Source organism: Palaemon carinicauda, chromosome 15, assembly GCF_036898095.1.
Source record: "Palaemon carinicauda isolate YSFRI2023 chromosome 15, ASM3689809v2, whole genome shotgun sequence".
Classification (NCBI taxonomy): domain Eukaryota; kingdom Metazoa; phylum Arthropoda; class Malacostraca; order Decapoda; family Palaemonidae; genus Palaemon; species Palaemon carinicauda.
The window spans coordinates 54,572,710-54,589,726 of record NC_090739.1 but is presented as its reverse complement, the minus strand read 5'-3'; the positions used below and the strand labels follow the sequence as shown (position 1 = coordinate 54,589,726).

At 45.1% G+C, this 17,017-nt stretch overlaps 1 protein-coding gene across 2 annotated transcripts in view; it reads left to right on the top strand.

Annotated features, from left to right (window-relative positions):
- Nucleotides 1-17,017, top strand: part of prel (preli-like) — a 202,342-nt gene that overhangs the window by 25,761 nt on the left and 159,564 nt on the right. For both annotated transcript variants that reach the window (XM_068388400.1, XM_068388401.1), the window contains exon 2: nucleotides 12,631-12,742. In XM_068388400.1, the coding sequence (XP_068244501.1) occupies nucleotides 12,654-12,742 (89 nt within the window). In that variant the 5' untranslated portion in view covers nucleotides 12,631-12,653. The remainder of the gene's footprint in view (nucleotides 1-12,630; nucleotides 12,743-17,017) is intronic.

Genomic DNA, 17,017 nt, shown 5'->3' with positions numbered 1-17,017 from the left:
TCCTCACCTTCGCACACAGCTTATGTAGGCTGCAGCAGTTTCACAGCATGCTAGTGAGGCGCAGGGACTCCTTATTTCCTGAGTACTTACAAACTCGAATATGGAGTCCCTGGGCAAAGCCAAAGCCAGTATGGCAGGGACTTACCTCCCTTCCTAAGGGTTGAGTCACCCCATGTAAATAGCGTGGTTTGTATTTCAGTTACGGAACAAATGACAAATTCATAGATAATTTGTATTTTTCCTAACTATACAAACCTTAGCTATTTACACACATTTGCCTGCCAGCCCTGTCCCCCTGGATAAGTCCTACCTCTAAGCAAAGTGAAGCATTCACTAGTGTGTGTGAGGGGGGGGGGGGAGCAAGCTACCCCTCCCTACCCCCCGCTAACTAGCGGTGGGGTAGTAATCCCTCGTTGAAATTCTAATGGCTCGTCATTCAGCTACGCCGAAGTAATTACCCCATGTAAATAGCTAAGGTTTGTATAGTTAGGAAAAATACAAATTATCTACGAATTTGTCATAATTGGGAAAATACAGAGTGGAATACTGTAACTCTCGTACGTAGAGCCGGAGTCAGTGGATACTAACACTAACTCCACCACTTGTAGAATACAGTGAACCCTCGTTTATCGCGGTAGATAGGTTCCAAACCCGGCCGCGATAGGTGAAAATCCGCGAAGTAGTGACATCATATTTACCTATTTATTTAACATATATATTCGGACTTTTAAAACCTTCCCTTGTACGTAGTACTGTTAACAAACTACCCTTTAATGTACAGAACACTTAATGCATGTACTACAGCACCCTAAACTAAAACAGGCACAAATATTAAAGGCGATTTTATATCATGCGTTTCCTAAACACCTAAAAAGCACGATAAAAAATGGCAACCAATGTTTTTTTTACGTTCATCTCTGATCATAATGAAGAAACAAACTCATTTAGTTTTTGCATCGATTATATTGATTATACAGTATGTTGATTTTGTTATTACCAATGTTTTACTTAATTTTTCTTAGGACTTCGAAATGAAATGTTTTTCTTTATGACGCCGTCTGAAACGACGGCGTCATAAAGTACTGTACGCTCAGTAAACAACCACGCTCAGAACAAAGAAGGCATTTAACGCGCATGATGAAAGTGATAAATAATGATACAGTACAGTATTTACAGTACAAAGCATTTACAAAATATGTTACCTTACAATATAATTTACCGTATCTATATAAAATCATACAGTACTGTACTGATTTTTTTTGTTTAAAATTTACATTTACAGTACGTACGTAAAACAATCTCTCTCTCTCTCTCTCTCTCTCTCTCTCTCTCTCTCTCTCTCTCTCTCTCTCTCTCGTACGCTTATTCGAAATGTGATTTTTGCAACAAAGAATATTATTGGATGCAGTACTACGTACGTATACATACAAAAGATTCATGGAAAAGAAGCACATCCATTACATTTGTAGTACAGTAGTAGCCATCAGCAGCCTTACACCATTCTAATATGGTATGACTGCATCTGATTTGCGTTTCATGTTCGATTTAATTTTACTACGTACTGTATACAGTACTGAATTATCGTATGATAATAATACAGTAATAATAATAATAATAATGATAATAATAATAACAATAATAATTTTATTAACAACAACAACAATAATAATAATAACAATAATAATAATAGCTTTACGTATGCTATTTTATTCTTTTGTAGGATGTGTGTGTCTCTTTCTCTCTCTATCTCTTTCTCTCTCTCTCTCTCTCTCTCTCTCTCTCTCTCTCTCTCTCTCGTACGCTTATTCGAAATGTGATTTTTGCAACAAAGTATATTATTGGATGCAGTACTACGTACGTATACATACAAAAGATTCATGGAAAAGAAGCACATCCATTACATTTGTAGTACAGTAGTAGCCAACAGCAGCCTTACACCATTCTAATATGGTATGACTGCATCTGATTTGCGTTTCATGTTCGATTTAATTTTACTACGTACTGTATACAGTACTGAATTATCGTATGATCACATTCTCTTTTCGTGTTTTATTTCTTTCTGTGCTGAATTATATATCATATGTAATGCAATGAACAATCAGTAAGAGCAGATATTACTAATTAGCCTACAGTATTAATGGAATTACAGGTAACGAAATATCGTATTTGGGGGTCTTCAGATTTCGCGGTATTTTCGAAATTTCCGGAAAATCCGCGATATGTATATATATATGGGTTATGGAAAAAACCCGCGAAGTGGTGAATCCGCGATGGTCGAACCGCGAAGTAGCGAGGGTTCACTGTATTGATACTGAAAGGTAATCATTGGTGTTCCGATAATCTAGGATTCATCAGAATGTTGAAGAAATACTTCACCTCAACATTTTCTAATCGGTCTTAACAATGGACTGTGAAAGGATACACAGAGTATGTTGGAAATTACATACTACTGTATCATTATATACTGTAGTTTTCTAACTGCTGTAATGTTATACTGCAGGAATACTGGCTACTGTATTGTCTTATACTGTAGTTTTGCCGGTATGCTACCGGGTTAGGCTAGTACCTAGCGGCGCTAGCTGACAGAGAGAGAGAAAGAATGGAAAGAAGGACTACCGTATTATTATAGTTTAGTAATATAATTAGGGGTGTAGGGACTACTGTCTCTACTGCCTTCTTTCCAGAATAAGGATTCAAATGGAAGGGGAGGAATACATTGATTCTAGCTTCCATCCAGCCACAATTTCTGTTTCCGGCTGTACTGCTGGTTACAGGGTTTGTGGATGGCAGTCCAAGGGAGGACTGAAGAATACTCAAAAGTGCAATGGGTTTCCCACTGGCAGCTGTCAGGGTCGGTTCAACCTTTCCCGGAGCTCTGCTTCCATTAGGGATATGGTCGAAGCGGCAACCTAACCGCCTTTGTAGGAGCCCATCCGGTAACCCAGTCAGCCCGGCAAGCGGGGTGATTGTAGAATACCGGCCACAGGAATCGTGACGGCTTAGGAGAGAGGGGGAAGGGACAGGGTCTTATATTTTACAGAGAAAGGTGGCGGCAGGTATGCCTCCTACGTTCGGCTGTAAATCAAGGAAACATAGCTTTCTATACCGGCGCCATCTTGGGCGGCAGAGGAATAACCATTCCCTAGCCTGAGACATTGCCGGATATAAGAAATGTCTTCGAATCCACAAGGGAGAAAGGTGGCGGCAATTATATTACCCACTTTCGGTTGTGAACTAGGGAAGCCGAACTTCCTATGTCGGCAACGGTGTAACCAGCAGGGGAATGACTATTCCCCTGTCGGTAGCGTTGTCGACAGCAAGACAGAATACCCTGAGTTACTGTTGTATTTCAAAGCCAGGATACTCTCCGGCAAAGAAGATCCACAGAAAACACTATCCAAGTCAAGCTGGAGTACACTACTCGATGGCGATGATGGAAGATAGGGTTGTCGCCTGACCTGGCGCCACTCAGGGGGAAGGAAGTGTTTATCCTCATTTCTCTAAAAGAGAAGTGTATCAAATTATGCTAGTAATTCTAGGAGATATCTATATCTCCGACCAAATTGATAAAAACGATACTAGAGGTTAAACGGGGGATAACGTTACTAAAGTATACCAAAACGAGTTAGGCTAGCCTAACCCGAGTCGGGCTCTCGGCTACGCTAGTACCACCGAGGCCCTATCGTGTACGATAGAAACGTTTATTCGGCAGAAGAAATATTACATGTGTAAAGCTTATCTTCACTAGTATAATTTTGCCTAACTAGCTAGAATTTTTTGAAAGCTAAATACCAGGAACGTTGTACTACTAACTAAATAAAGCATTTATGGCATATGACAGCGGTCTTAAAATGGCCGCCTCCGGGGATGGCAGTGCTCCACTTAACACACCTAAATTATGTTAATTTAACTGTGAGAAGGGAGCCAAAGATTATACACAAGAAAGATTAAATACTCAACTTTCCAGAGGATGAAGATGCTGGAGATTGCATGGTAATATTCCTTCAAAACAGTAACAACACCGAGAGCAACGTGAGAGAGCACCGTGCTTAAATGGCTACGTTAAAAGGAATGATATGCCGTAGTAGTACTGGGAGGGGATCCACCGGCTAACCTTGATAACAGCTCCCCTTTATTTTCGCCACTCTTCCCCCTCAAAGCGTAAAATCTATTCGGGGTGAAGATTGCCATGTGTCGTATCAAGAAATACGTTCCCTGATTTTATGCGATATCCTTAAAAGTTATATTAAGGATACTCGCGCCAGTAGTTAGAATTCTGGAGACCTGTGGTTAATTCTCTGGGAGTATCAGTGTAGCCAAATATCCCTTAGAAAGCTGCCTAAAGGAACCTTTCATCAGGACGACATGGCTGAGCCCGAAAATTACTTCCAAGTTAGTCATTTTTCTTTAGTATTTATAAACCGGCAGATTCTTGGCACCCCACTACACCTGATACTATGGCCCATTCTGTCATCTCTTTTCATTGACTGACAAAATCCATAGAGGATTCATTGGCTAGATTAATCAAAGGATAGCCAGTTCCTTGTGATGCGCAGTACCCATCTAAGGCAATTGACCACTGCCGGTCCATACTAATTCCAGCAAGATCATCCGCCAGGCATCAGGAGTATAAGCCGAAGAGACAGTTTCTCTATCTCTTTATACCCAGCCTGTCACACTGCTGCCAGTAACTTCATCTAGATTTAGGGGGCATTTCCTTCACACCCAAAGTTCCCTTAATACACCAGGTTGCTCATCTGCATATATAACTGTTGGTAAACATGGATTGCTAAGATATATAGCGTAGCACAGAAAAATAAAAATTATTTTTGAAATGTGTGATTATAAAGGAATGGTTTGTATATGTAGGAAAAGTACAAAATACTTTTAAAATTTCTAATGTTTTATAGCAAGTTACCTATCAACATATCCAGTGATCAGTACAAGTACATATTGAGAATTTTATCATTTTAGTATGTAGTACTTGATAAGTGAAGTAGAGGCTCTCCTCTGATGGCAAGAAATATTGTACTTAATCAACAGCAGTTGCAATCTGATTATCCAATTATCCAAAGTAAAAACTCTAACTGAGCAAATTTCTTCCTTAAAGCATAAGATGGTTGTTCCGTAACTGGAATACAAACCACATCATTTATTAGGGGTATTACTTTCGGCAGAGCTGAAATGACGAGCCATTAAAATTTAGCGAGGGTTAACTACCCACACCGCTAGTTAGCGGGGAGCAGGGGGGTAGCTTGCTACCACTCCCACTCAACACCTGTGATTTAGCTTACTTTACTTTTGGCTCGGATGGAGAACGGTTGTTTCCGCTCTCCCTCCTCCCCTATTCTGGACTACCATTAATTTTTGTCTTTTAACTTACTTTTTCTTATGTATATATTTACTGTACAGTATATGAAAACATTCTTAATGTTTATGTATATATGTATGTATAGAAATGTTGTAAGTTTCCTTTTCAGTGTTTGTGCTGTGCGTGTGATACATATACGACAGGTTCTTATGACACTTGCGCAAGGCCAGGACACTTCCCTTTGTGGGGAACGACCTCTCCCCCTCTGGTCCATTGGTCTTCCCTTAGGCATATAACCGTTGACTTGGCCGCTGCAGGGGAATCGTCATCTTCTGGACCCTTCTCATTCAACTGTTGTCTTCGCCTCTTCCCTTTTCCTACCGGAAATATGGATTACTATGTGAAGGGAGTGTGGCCTCTTAGAGATTGACTATGGTCTTTCTCTTCTCAAGGTCGTTTACCTGTCAGCAACAGTGTACTAACGGGGGGAGCACCTAGGTTGCGCTTCCGATTGTTTTTCTCAATTATTTTAGTGAAATTATAATTGTTTGTAATTTTAACTTTTCAGCTTCTTCTCCGTGAGGAACACTTCCGTTCGGAGGATCAGTGGTTCTCACTATTAGTGAATATTCTTAGCTGATTTAAATAATTGTAATTCTTGTTTCTATTACTGTTACTCCGCTCCCCCTTCTCCCGTGGATGTTGACTGGGGAAGGAAGGGTGCAATACTTATTTTATGTTGTTCCCTTGGTGGTCCTTTTCGGAGTTTGTCCCTAGGGAATTTTCTGTTACATGATTTATTTTATTTTTCCTAATTTAGCTATGCAGTTTTCTTTGTTCGACTAAGAGTGCCGACGAAGCAGAGCTGTTCTGTTCATGCCTGGGGAATCTGCTGTCACTACTGTCCCTCAGAGGACGTTATCATGGGTGTGTGATTGTTTCTCCCTTATAAAGTAGAACTTCCCACATCTTAATCACTTCATCGACTCCAACTACTGTTGGTGCCTTCGCCAAGACTACTCTCCCCCCTTGCTTAGTCTCCTCCTTCAGGGGTGGAGCATAGTCTTAGGCAAGTCTCTCCTGCGAAGTGATTATCTCTCTTGTTCGCGAGAAGGGGCCACTCATAGAGACTCCTCTTCAGAGGATCGCTACTGCTGAAGGTCAGCTTGCTGATCCACCAGCCCTCATGGGCGTCATCCCTTCTCTCAGAAGTACGCCCGTGGCAACATTTGATCAGCACTTCATCTTCGAGGAAAGGTTGTTTCCCCCCTTCCGAGGGAGAACTGCCTGCATCTTAATCACTTCACAGACTCCGACTGCTGTTGCTGTCTTCGCCTAGATTACACTCCCCCCTTGCTGAGTCTCTCTTCCTTTGGGGACAGAGCATAGTCTTAGGCAAGTCTCTCCTGCGAAGTGATCACCTCTCTCGTTCACGGGTGTCAAGGGCGTCATCAGTTCCTGATCGTCCTACCAGCTGACCTACCAGCACAACCTTGAGCTACAGTTAGTCCTTGGACTTCGGTCCTGGACTCTTCTGTGGATCATTCACGATTACCATCGGTGGATGTTCGCCCTTCCAAAGGGCACATCTCAGTTCCTGCTTCGTCCTGCCAGCTGACCTGCCGACCTACCAGTGCAACCTTGCGCTGCAGCTTAGTCTCTGGACTAAGGTCCTGGACTCTTCTGTGGACCTTTCACGGTCGCCATCGGTGGATGTTCGCCCTTCCAAAGGGCACATCCCAGTTCCTGATCGTCCTGACAGCTGACCTGCCGACCTACCAGCGCAACCTTATTCTGCAGTTAGTCCTGGGACTTTGGTCCTGGACTCTTCTGTGGACCTTTCATGGTTGCCGTCAATGGATGTTCGCCCTTCCAAAGGGCACATCCCAGTTCCTGATCGTCCTGACAGCTGACCTGCCGACCTACCAGCGCAACCTTATTCTGCAGTTAGTCCTGGGACTTTGGTCCTGGACTCTTCTGTGGACCTTTCATGGTTGCCGTCAATGGATGTTCGCCCTTCCAAAGGGCACATCCCAGTTCCTGGTCGTCCTGCCAGCTGACCTGCCAACCTACCAGCACAAACTTACGCTGCAGTTAGTAATGGGACTTCGGTCCTGGACTCTTCTGTGGATCATTCCTGCTCATCAACGCTCTTCTGCACCTGCGCGCCAGCGCTCTCCTGCACCTGCACGCGCTCTCGTGCGCTATTGTATCCGCACGTGGACCAGCACCAACAGTCTTCCGCGCCCGCGCCAACAGTTTTGCGCGTGCGCGCCAGCCGTCTTTTGCGCATGCGCGCCAGCAGTCTTCCGCGTGCTAGAAGTTTTCCCCCTCTTATGCGCACGTGCGCAACGCAATCGCGTGCTCATGCACCCGCCCTTGCGCAACCAGTCACGCGCTTCTGCGCATTCTAGGGAGACTGTACAAAATCCTACTCAGTGCCTTACTGCTCGCCAGTGCTCTCCTGCACTCTCAGATCCAGCACCCTCCTGCTCACTTGCACTCTCAGATCCAGCACCCTCCTTCTCACCTGCACTCTCAGATCCAGCACCCTCCTGCTCACTTGCACTCTCAGATCCAGCGCTCGCCAATGCGCCAACTCTTCACAAAGAGGCAGCGCTTGTTTGTTCGCCAGCGTTCTCAGACCAGCGCTCTCCTGCGCATTTGCGGTCTCAGATCCAATGCGCCAGCTCTTGCCAAAGAGCCAGTGCTCGCAGATCCAATGCTCGACAATGCCCCAGCTCTTGCCAAAGAGCCAGCTCTCACCTGCACACCAGCGCTCTTCTGCGCATTCACCGAAAACTGCGCTTCAGCAGAAACTGAGCACCAGCATCATCCTGTTTGTCATCGCTCCAGTAGTCTCTTGCACACTCGCACAATAGGCACAAAGAATAAAACTTTTTGGACAGGTCACCATTGCCCCATTCCTCTCCTCGCAAACGCATAACATGGCCGCCGGGAAAAGAGGAAAGAGGCTTCACAGAAGGATTCAAGATATCAAAGATTCCATCTTCCAAGGGAAATCAAAATGGGGAATCCTTGGTCCCTGTCTCTTCTGAAGTTTTTTCTTGACAGTACCACTGTCAGCAAACAAGAAAACATCAACAGACTGATCGCTAGATCACTGTTTGCTGATGGCTAGTTCACTGTATGCCGATTGCTAGCTCCCTGATCACCAGATCGCCAATTGCTAGCTCAGCTCTGATCATTGACCTCTAGGCCTTCTAATGACTAACGATCTCCAATTGCTAGCGTGCCGATCACCGATTGCTAGTCAATAACCAGTCATCAGGTTGCTGATCACTAGATCACCGATGGGCAGCTCATCTTTCTTCGATCATCGAACTCAGCTCGCTGATCTCTGACCAACCAGGAGGGACCGTAGTCAGCTTGCTGATCTCTAGCTCACCGATCACCGGTCTACGATCGATCGCTGATCATCAATGGCTTGCCATCACCAACTGACTATCATTAAACCATTCTGCTGTCTCTCAGGGCTCTCAAAGCAGATTACCAACTCATTTATTGCCAACCTACCTTGGCTGACTGACCAGACAGCCTTCATCTGCCTGTCAGTTACCATCCTCGGCTCACAGACCGCCGATTCACCGATCATCGACAATTCCCCAGCAGTTCGTGACTCGGACTTTCTAGTTAACCTCTGCCCGTAGTTCCCTAGATCAGAAGGTCTACAACACACTTCTTGCTACTGGCCGTTTGCCATCACACCAATCCACTAAAGTGATCGGCAAACGATCAACAACCCTCATCAGCGGCTTGTCGACAGGGGACTACTTGCGAGCACTCTCCAACTGCACAGTAACCACAATACCCAACCGTTAACCATTGATTAACATTCACCAGACTGATTCTACTCTAAGGAATAGCATCAATCCCATCAGGGCGCATGGTAGGGTTAAGCGTTTCCTTCCTTCTATCAGTTAAAGGAATTCTCTCTCAGGGAAGAATCCTTACACAGGGTATTGCGTCCGATCCTTTACAACATGAGTTAGACCCCAGCGTCAACAATCTCCCATGCGAAAGGATCCGCAAGGAGCTGTCCCTTTGGGTCGATGTCCACATCATGTTGGAGTTCGGACAAGGGCTAAGACCTCAGGTCTTCATTTGCACACTGGACCTAAAGGACTCATACTTCCAGGTCCAAACCATCCATCTAGGAAGGTTGGAAGATTCAGTCTAGACAAACAAGAAACACCAGTTCAGGGCACTGTGCTTCGGTCTTTCCACTCCACCCATTCTGGTCTCACGGGATCGGCTTCTGTCTCCTCCGTTTCTGGACGACTGACTGACCTTAGCAGACACGGTGGCAACCTTGCATTACCCCCGAAACTTCTGAAGTCTTTTTTACCAAGATCCAGTGATCAAGGTAAGCCTGTGGAAGTCATCCCTACTTCCCTCTCAGAAGACTGGTGTATCTGGGAATGATTCTAGACACCAATCTCCACAAAACTTTCTCAAAACGAGAAGAACTTCCAGCCCAGAGTGACTTGAGTCTGATTGGAATCAGGCCCTCGATTCCCCAGACATTCTGACCACCATGGGACCAGAAGTTTGGACGAACTTCAAGGGATGGGTGTCAGTCGAGAATCTATGGATTGGTATAACCTTCCCATCCTTCCCCACCCCTCAGACTTGATGCTGTGCTTAGAACACATCAAAAGAGGAGAGGAGGGACCATAGTGCTGCACCACACGACCTCAGCCCTCTAGACAGAGTCCGAAAGTACCTTCACTTAAATCTCTTAAAAGATGAAGGCCAACTTTCCGGTCCTTCAGCAGCCTCATCAGTTCCTAACGGACCACTCAGTGATGTGATGGGCGACAACACCACACACCACATAGAGGCTCACATTGACAAGCAAGAAGGAACTTGCTTGCAGCCTCTTCCCATCTAACTGTATAAACACTAAGATGGGCCAAAGTCCGTTTGGTGCCACTATCAACCTGCTTCATTCCAGACTAGAGGAATGTGCTCGCCAACAATCTGTGCACAGCATCTGAGAAGGTATACCGAATGGTCTTTGGATCACCTTGTAGCTGACAAAGTCCCGACTTTACGGGGTCCTCCAACTAGGGATTTGTTCGCAACGCCCCTGAATCTCAGGCTGCCGTTGCTCCCCAGCCCTAGACCCCAAAGCACTCTGGCAAGAAATAGGCCAACAACGGTGGGTACAGCAATGACGTTTACGTCTCGTCCCTGTTTTGTCTGGAGAAGGGCTCTCAAGAAGGCTAGAACATCGGTCAGCCTCTCAAAGACTCTCATAGCTCCGCTATGGCATTACGCAGAACGGTTTCCAAACCTTCTGCAGCTCCTGATAGAGTCTCCAAGAGAACCCTCTCCCCATCACAGACAACCACACTTCGACACCTACCACAAGCTATAGCTTTGCTATGATTGTATGCCTGGAGACTACCCAGTACCTCCTCTCTCACAGAGGCTTTTTGCAATAAGTTGCCAAAAGGTTGTCTAGATATCTGAGGAATTCCTCAGCATCAGTCTACCAGGCAGTATAACGTCTTGTGTGGTTGGTGTCATGGGAAAGTGTCTCTCCACTCGATACCTCTATTCCAGCAATAGCTGAATCCTCGAGTATATGCAAGAGGAAAAGACCCCCTTTTCAGTTTCAACAGGTAAAAACGATCACTTATCCTTAAGCTTTCGCCTTTAAACTGAAAGGAAGGGACATCCTCTCATGGCTAGACTTCTCCTAACTCATACGGACTTACAACTTGCCTTTTTCCAGTCGAAATTGAGACCTTCCTCTCGGAACATGGTTCAAATTCTCCAGTCTAAAGAGACCTCCTTATGTTCCATTTCACCAGGCAACAAATTTTCACCTGGTTTAAGAAGACAATGTTCCTACACACTCTGACAGCAGCCAAACGAGTCAAGGAACTTCATGGTCTCTCTTTCGACATCGCCCATTAAGGAGAAGGGCGAAAGGCAACGTTCAGTCTCGTCCCTGAGTATGTCGCCAGACAGTCTCCAGAGGTGACGAATCCTACACAAGTCTTCACTCGGTAACTGATGATCCAGATCATCCGTTCCTGTACTCAGGGCAAGGTATGAGACTCTACCTTAAGAGAACGTCAACAACCCACCCGGGTCCCTTCTCTTGTCATCAACACTTGCAGAGACTAAAGGAGGATCACCAAAAAATCATCCTTGCTAGATTCACAGTCACCAATTATGCCCTGAATCCAGAGCTTCACCCAACATGATGACTCAAAATGTCAGGGGCATAGCTATGCCCCTGGCCATTCTAAGCAGATTACTCTGTGACACAGGTTTTTACAAAAAAGGATGTGAATGCTCCAGGTGACTTTCACAATTTTCTCCAGCAAGATGTGACCCACAGGAACTTGATACGATCTCTATCGGTCCTGTGGTGGCTGCACAACAGCTGGTTGTATACCTCAAGCTCCTTATTGGACAAGTAGCAGAAGGTTGAGGGCACTGTTACCTGGTTTTAGTCTGCGTGAATGAAAAGATTTGACTTGCTCTTATTCTTTTCTTCATCCTCCCCTCTCTTGGGGAAAGCAGCATCCTGAGTTCTCTGCTACTGCAGGTAAACCATGCTCCCTTGTGCACCTAGTATTAAGCTAATACTGTTGCGTCTCCATACCCTGGCGAGGTGGTATTGGGAAAGTCTTGGTTACAACAGTTTTTCCTTCAAGAGACTCGGAATAACTTTACCTAGACCGTTACAATTCTGCATATCTTAACACACAGCTTGCGTAGGCCGCGGACCTTGCATAGCGAGGTTTTAGCGAGGCGCAGGGACTCCTTATTTTTGAGTCCTAAGATACTCTGATAAGGAGCCCCTGGGTAAAGCCAAAAGCCAGATTGGCAGGGACGTCCACCCTTCCAAATGGGTGAGTCACCCCTAATAAATAGCGGGGTTTGTATTCCAGTTACGGAACAAATGACAAATTCGTAGATAATTTGTATTTTTCCTAACTAAACAAACCTTAGCTATTTATACAAACTTGCCCACCAGCCCTATCCCCCTTGAAGTCCTACCTCCAAGCAAAGTTAGCTAAATCACAGGTGTGTGAGTGGGAGTGGTAGCAAGCTACCCCCCTACCCCCCCGCTAACTTGCGGTGTGGGTAGTTACCCTTCGCCAAATTTTAATGGCTCGTCATTTCAGCTCTGCCGAAAGTAATACCCCTAATAAATAGCTAAGGTTTGTATAGTTAGGAAAAATACAAATTATCTACGAATTTGTCATTTTTAACTTATTTTTTTCAAAAGCATGCACATAATTAATTATTGTTTTACTTTTTTATCTTTCCAGCTTGATTCTTCATTATTTGCAAAATGAAATTTCATGAGAGCATTACAGTTTTTAAATTTCCATGGGAGCAGGTTGCTCAAGGTATCTGGCAACGTTATCCAAACCCTGAAAGGTAACGGTATTTGTAACTATATTCTATTGCTAACACATTACTTTATTATAATATTATATTCATTCTGATATATTATTGATGATTTACTTTGATATTGCTATATCATTCTTATGTAATCACAAAAAGATCTTAGTACAGTAATTTAGATGTACATTTGTTCCGACACTAAATACAAACCCTACGCTATTAATAGGGATTATCTTTTAACGAAGCTGGAAGAGTAGCGATAAAGACTTTTAGGCAAGGTGGCAACTACCGCACCCCCATAGTTAGTGGGGGGGGGGGTCATTGGAGGGGTAGGGGGTGTTGCTGGCTACCCCATTTACTCGCACACCGGTGTGTCTAAACCCCTTTGTCTTTTGGCTTTGCCGAGAACAGACGTCTCTGCTCTCTGCCTTCCAAACAGACTTGCCATTATAATAATCTTTCTCTTTTATGGTATGCATGATTTTGCCTTCCTATTGTCCATCATGTGGACATGCCCAGGGCCGGAAGGACGCTCCTGCTGTACCTTCGTGTCCTCCGCTGAGACCGACTCCCCTGCCTAGTGGCCAGCCTGCAGAGGACGGCGCTGCGACCAGGATGACACCTGCGAGGAGTGCTGGGAGTGGTCATCCTCCCAGTGGGAGAGATTTTGGCGCCGACGCAAGAATAAGTCTAGGAGGGATTTCTTGCCTTCTGGGTCATCCTTGAGGAGGAAGAAGCCTCGGGCTTGTTCCTTGACCCCCCCCACCCTATCTCTTTAGAAAGCTCCTGCTTGTTCGGTCTCTTCTAAGGATCGGTCGAGTAGGACTGTTGACCAGCTAATACCAGGCCAACTCCTGGGTTCCAGGAACGAAGCTACTTCGACTAGATAAGCAACTTTGCTCCCGCCCATGGAGGAGTCCTTTTCTTTATTGGATGTTTTACAGGTTTGGCCATCGTTGGGGATTACAATCCCGCCTTCAAAGGATGTATTGTTAGAGCTTCTTCACCCGGGTCTCCAGAGTAGACCTACTCTGGTGTCCTCCAATGTAGAAGTTCTTTTGCCCGCGATTGCTGTATTTGATGCACTTCCTGTGTGCGAGGCCCATCTATTGCTCTCTCTTGCTCCAGCTAGTTCTATGCAGCAAGATTCTCCTTCCGAGGATCGCTGCCGACGAGATGAGTGCTCCCATATCAAAAGCATACGTGATCGGTCTAGTTAGTACCAATTTACATGAGGCAATAGTTGTAGAGGCTAGACTTTGATTGTGAAGTGAAATGAAGAAAGATATACAGAAGCCTATAAAAATAGAAGAGGGCTGATGACTTCATGAATGCAACCCATTTTTTCCAGGAAGACAAATATTGTCATTTTGTGGTGTTGGACTTGTACTCTTCTATGAAGTCAATTCTTTCCCTCACAACTCCGAATTTTCTTTGAGCCGCAAGGGAGAAAAAATCATTAGCTGAAGGGTTTTCATTATCCAAGTGGAAGCGAAGACAGTTGTCTGTTGAACAACCTGTGACAGCACTGGAGATGGTAGAGGGAGCTGGAGGTGTTTGAGTTCCAGAACAAAAGGGTACCAATTGCTCTTGGGTCACTTGGGAGCAACCAGACCTGCTGTTCCCTTGAAAGTCAGCAGTTTGTTCAGTACTTTCAGTAGGAGGTTGAATGGAGGAAATAGATAGATGAGACCACTGGTTCCAATCCAGAGACTTCGCATTCATTCCTGTCACTTCCGGGTCCAAGATTGGTGCTTTATATCGGGTAAGTTTTTTGTTGAAGCTTGTCGCATAGAGATCGATTTGCAGTCCTATGACTTGCTGTAGAATAAAACTGAATGATTTTATGTCAGAGACCATTCTGTTTCCTGATGCTTGGATCTCGACAGGGCGTCCGCCGTCACATTGCAAACCTCTTCGAAGTTAACTGCTGAAAGATTCCATTTCCTCCTTTTTGCTAAAGAGAGAATGGCTAGGATTACGTGGTTGATCTGAGGAGATCTGGAGCCCTGTCTGTTGACACAGTGTACTATTTTGTCGATGACTAATGTGATGCGTGATTTTGTCTTTGAGCATAGTCTCTTCAAAGTCAGAAACACTGCCATAGCCTCCAGAACATTGATGTGAAACTTCTGAAATGTGATCGACCACTGATCCTGCCCTCTTTTGGAAGAAGAGTGTCCTCCTCAACCTTGTTCCAAGGCGTCCGTGTGAATAGTCACGGAAGGGGGAGGGTACTGAAGAGGGACGTCGTTCGATAGATTCTTGGCAGTGGACCACAGCTTGAGCTGCTTCTCTGAACATTGGATGTTTTTTTCTCCAGACTCTCTTGGAATCTTTGAGCCTTGCTTTTAGGATTGGGTCCATCACGGCAGCGAACTGTAATGACCCTAAGACCCTTTCTTGTCGTCTGGTGAGTACTTTTGAACGAAGTAGGCACCTGACCGAGTTTATGATTTCCTTTCTCTTGCCTTCTGGTAGAAGAGGGTATGCGACTGTAGGTTCCAGTGAAGTCTTAGCCACTAGAATTTCCGAGCTGGAGATACCCTGGATTTCTCGAGGTTGATTTGGGCAGCTGTAGGTTGTAGGAAGTTCATGACCTCTTGGGCTGTTTGAAGACATTCCAACTTCGTTGCAGCCCAGACTAACCAGTTGTCCAGAGCCACCATCACCTGAAGGCCTCTGTTCCGAAGTTGTTGGACAATGGCCTCGACTAGTTTCGGGAAAATCCTTGGAGCTATACTGAGCCCGAAGGGCATAGCTCTGAATATTTAGGCCTTTCTTGCCAGTCTGAAACCAAGGTAGGGGGAGAAGTGCCGACCTATCAAAAGATGCCAATAGGCGTCTGTAAGATCTATGAACATGTTGTAGGCCCCCTGAGGTAGTAGGGTCCGTATTTGCGAGATAATCAGCATCTGGAACTTGTCGTTCAGAATTAATTTGTTTAGTGGGGACAAGTCCGGAATACTTTGAAGAGTGTTCGAATCTTTTTTTGGCACACAGAATAGCTGCCCTTGAAAGTTCATGGATTTTGTGCAACAGATGACTCCCTTCCGGAGAGGGCCTGAACATAATCCTTGAACAGGTGAAGTTGTCCCCCTGCAGGAAGCTCCTCGTTGTTGCGAAGGACCTGCAACTTTAAACTTCTTGTCTCTACTTTCTCGGCCTCTAGTTCGATTGCCTCTTCCAGACCTTCCCCTGTTACTGGAGCCCTTCCTGTGAGCTTTGCCGGGGTGAAACGTGGTGGTAGCTCTCTCGTACACCGGGTTGAAAGCTAGAGACTGTGAAATGTACTGCTGGGGGACCGTGTACTCAGTCTGAGGAATGGCGGCAACTGAGGCTGTCTTGACAGGAAAAGGTGTTCTTCCTTTGAAGTGACTTCTGGGCTTCTTGCCCTTGGGTTGAGGTCCTTCATTGGGGGTAAATTTTCATTCAGAGGAAATACTCCATTTGTCAATAAGGCTCTTATTCTCCTGAGCCACTTTGGCCATAACTTCTTTAATCAGCTTCCCAGTGAAGAGATCCTTCATAAAGATGTTGGAGTCGATCAGTTTTCTGGGGTCATGTCTGATCATAGCAGCGGCTAGGACCTGTTCTCTACATGCTCTTCTGGCTAGGATGAAAGTATGGAGATCCCTATGAAACATGATTAGGATAGTTTCAGCCAAGACAGGGAAGAGATCAGATTTGGAATAGTTTCCAATAAGCATCTCTAGATACAATTGGATAAAGAGTCAAAAAGTCTTTATAGCTTCCAGCTCTCCCTTCGACAGGGATTTGGGAATCTTTAGCAGTTTCTCATTAAACTGTTTCCCTCTGTCTTTATCTAGTTTTCCAACAGTGAATGTATGTTTGGACGTCATCCCAATTGTTCGAATCATAAGGAAGGGCTAGAGTGACAGGTTTACATTCCTCTAGCACTGGAAAGGGTCTGTTCTCCATTACTGCTCTCAGAACGGCCTCTAAGCTTTTAGAGGCAAAGGTGAAGACAGTATCTTTTGTGGCCTGTTTCCCGCCAGAGGCAGAAAGTTGGGTATTAGTGAATTCAGCTGTCTTCAACTCCGTAACCAATAGGGATTGAGCCTTACTATGATCCAGAATGATAGTTTCCTTAGGGACTATATCATCCCTAGGGACACTTCAGAGTTAAGCCTTACGTAACAGTAAGGATAGCTATCGATCGATGGTAAGAATTCCCAAGTTCGAAACTGTCTTGGAACCCAAACCATTCCCAATATGAAGGAACCCTTCAGTTGAGGCCATATTCTCAGCATAGTGCCGAGGGTTCTTAAATGTGCATTCTGGTAG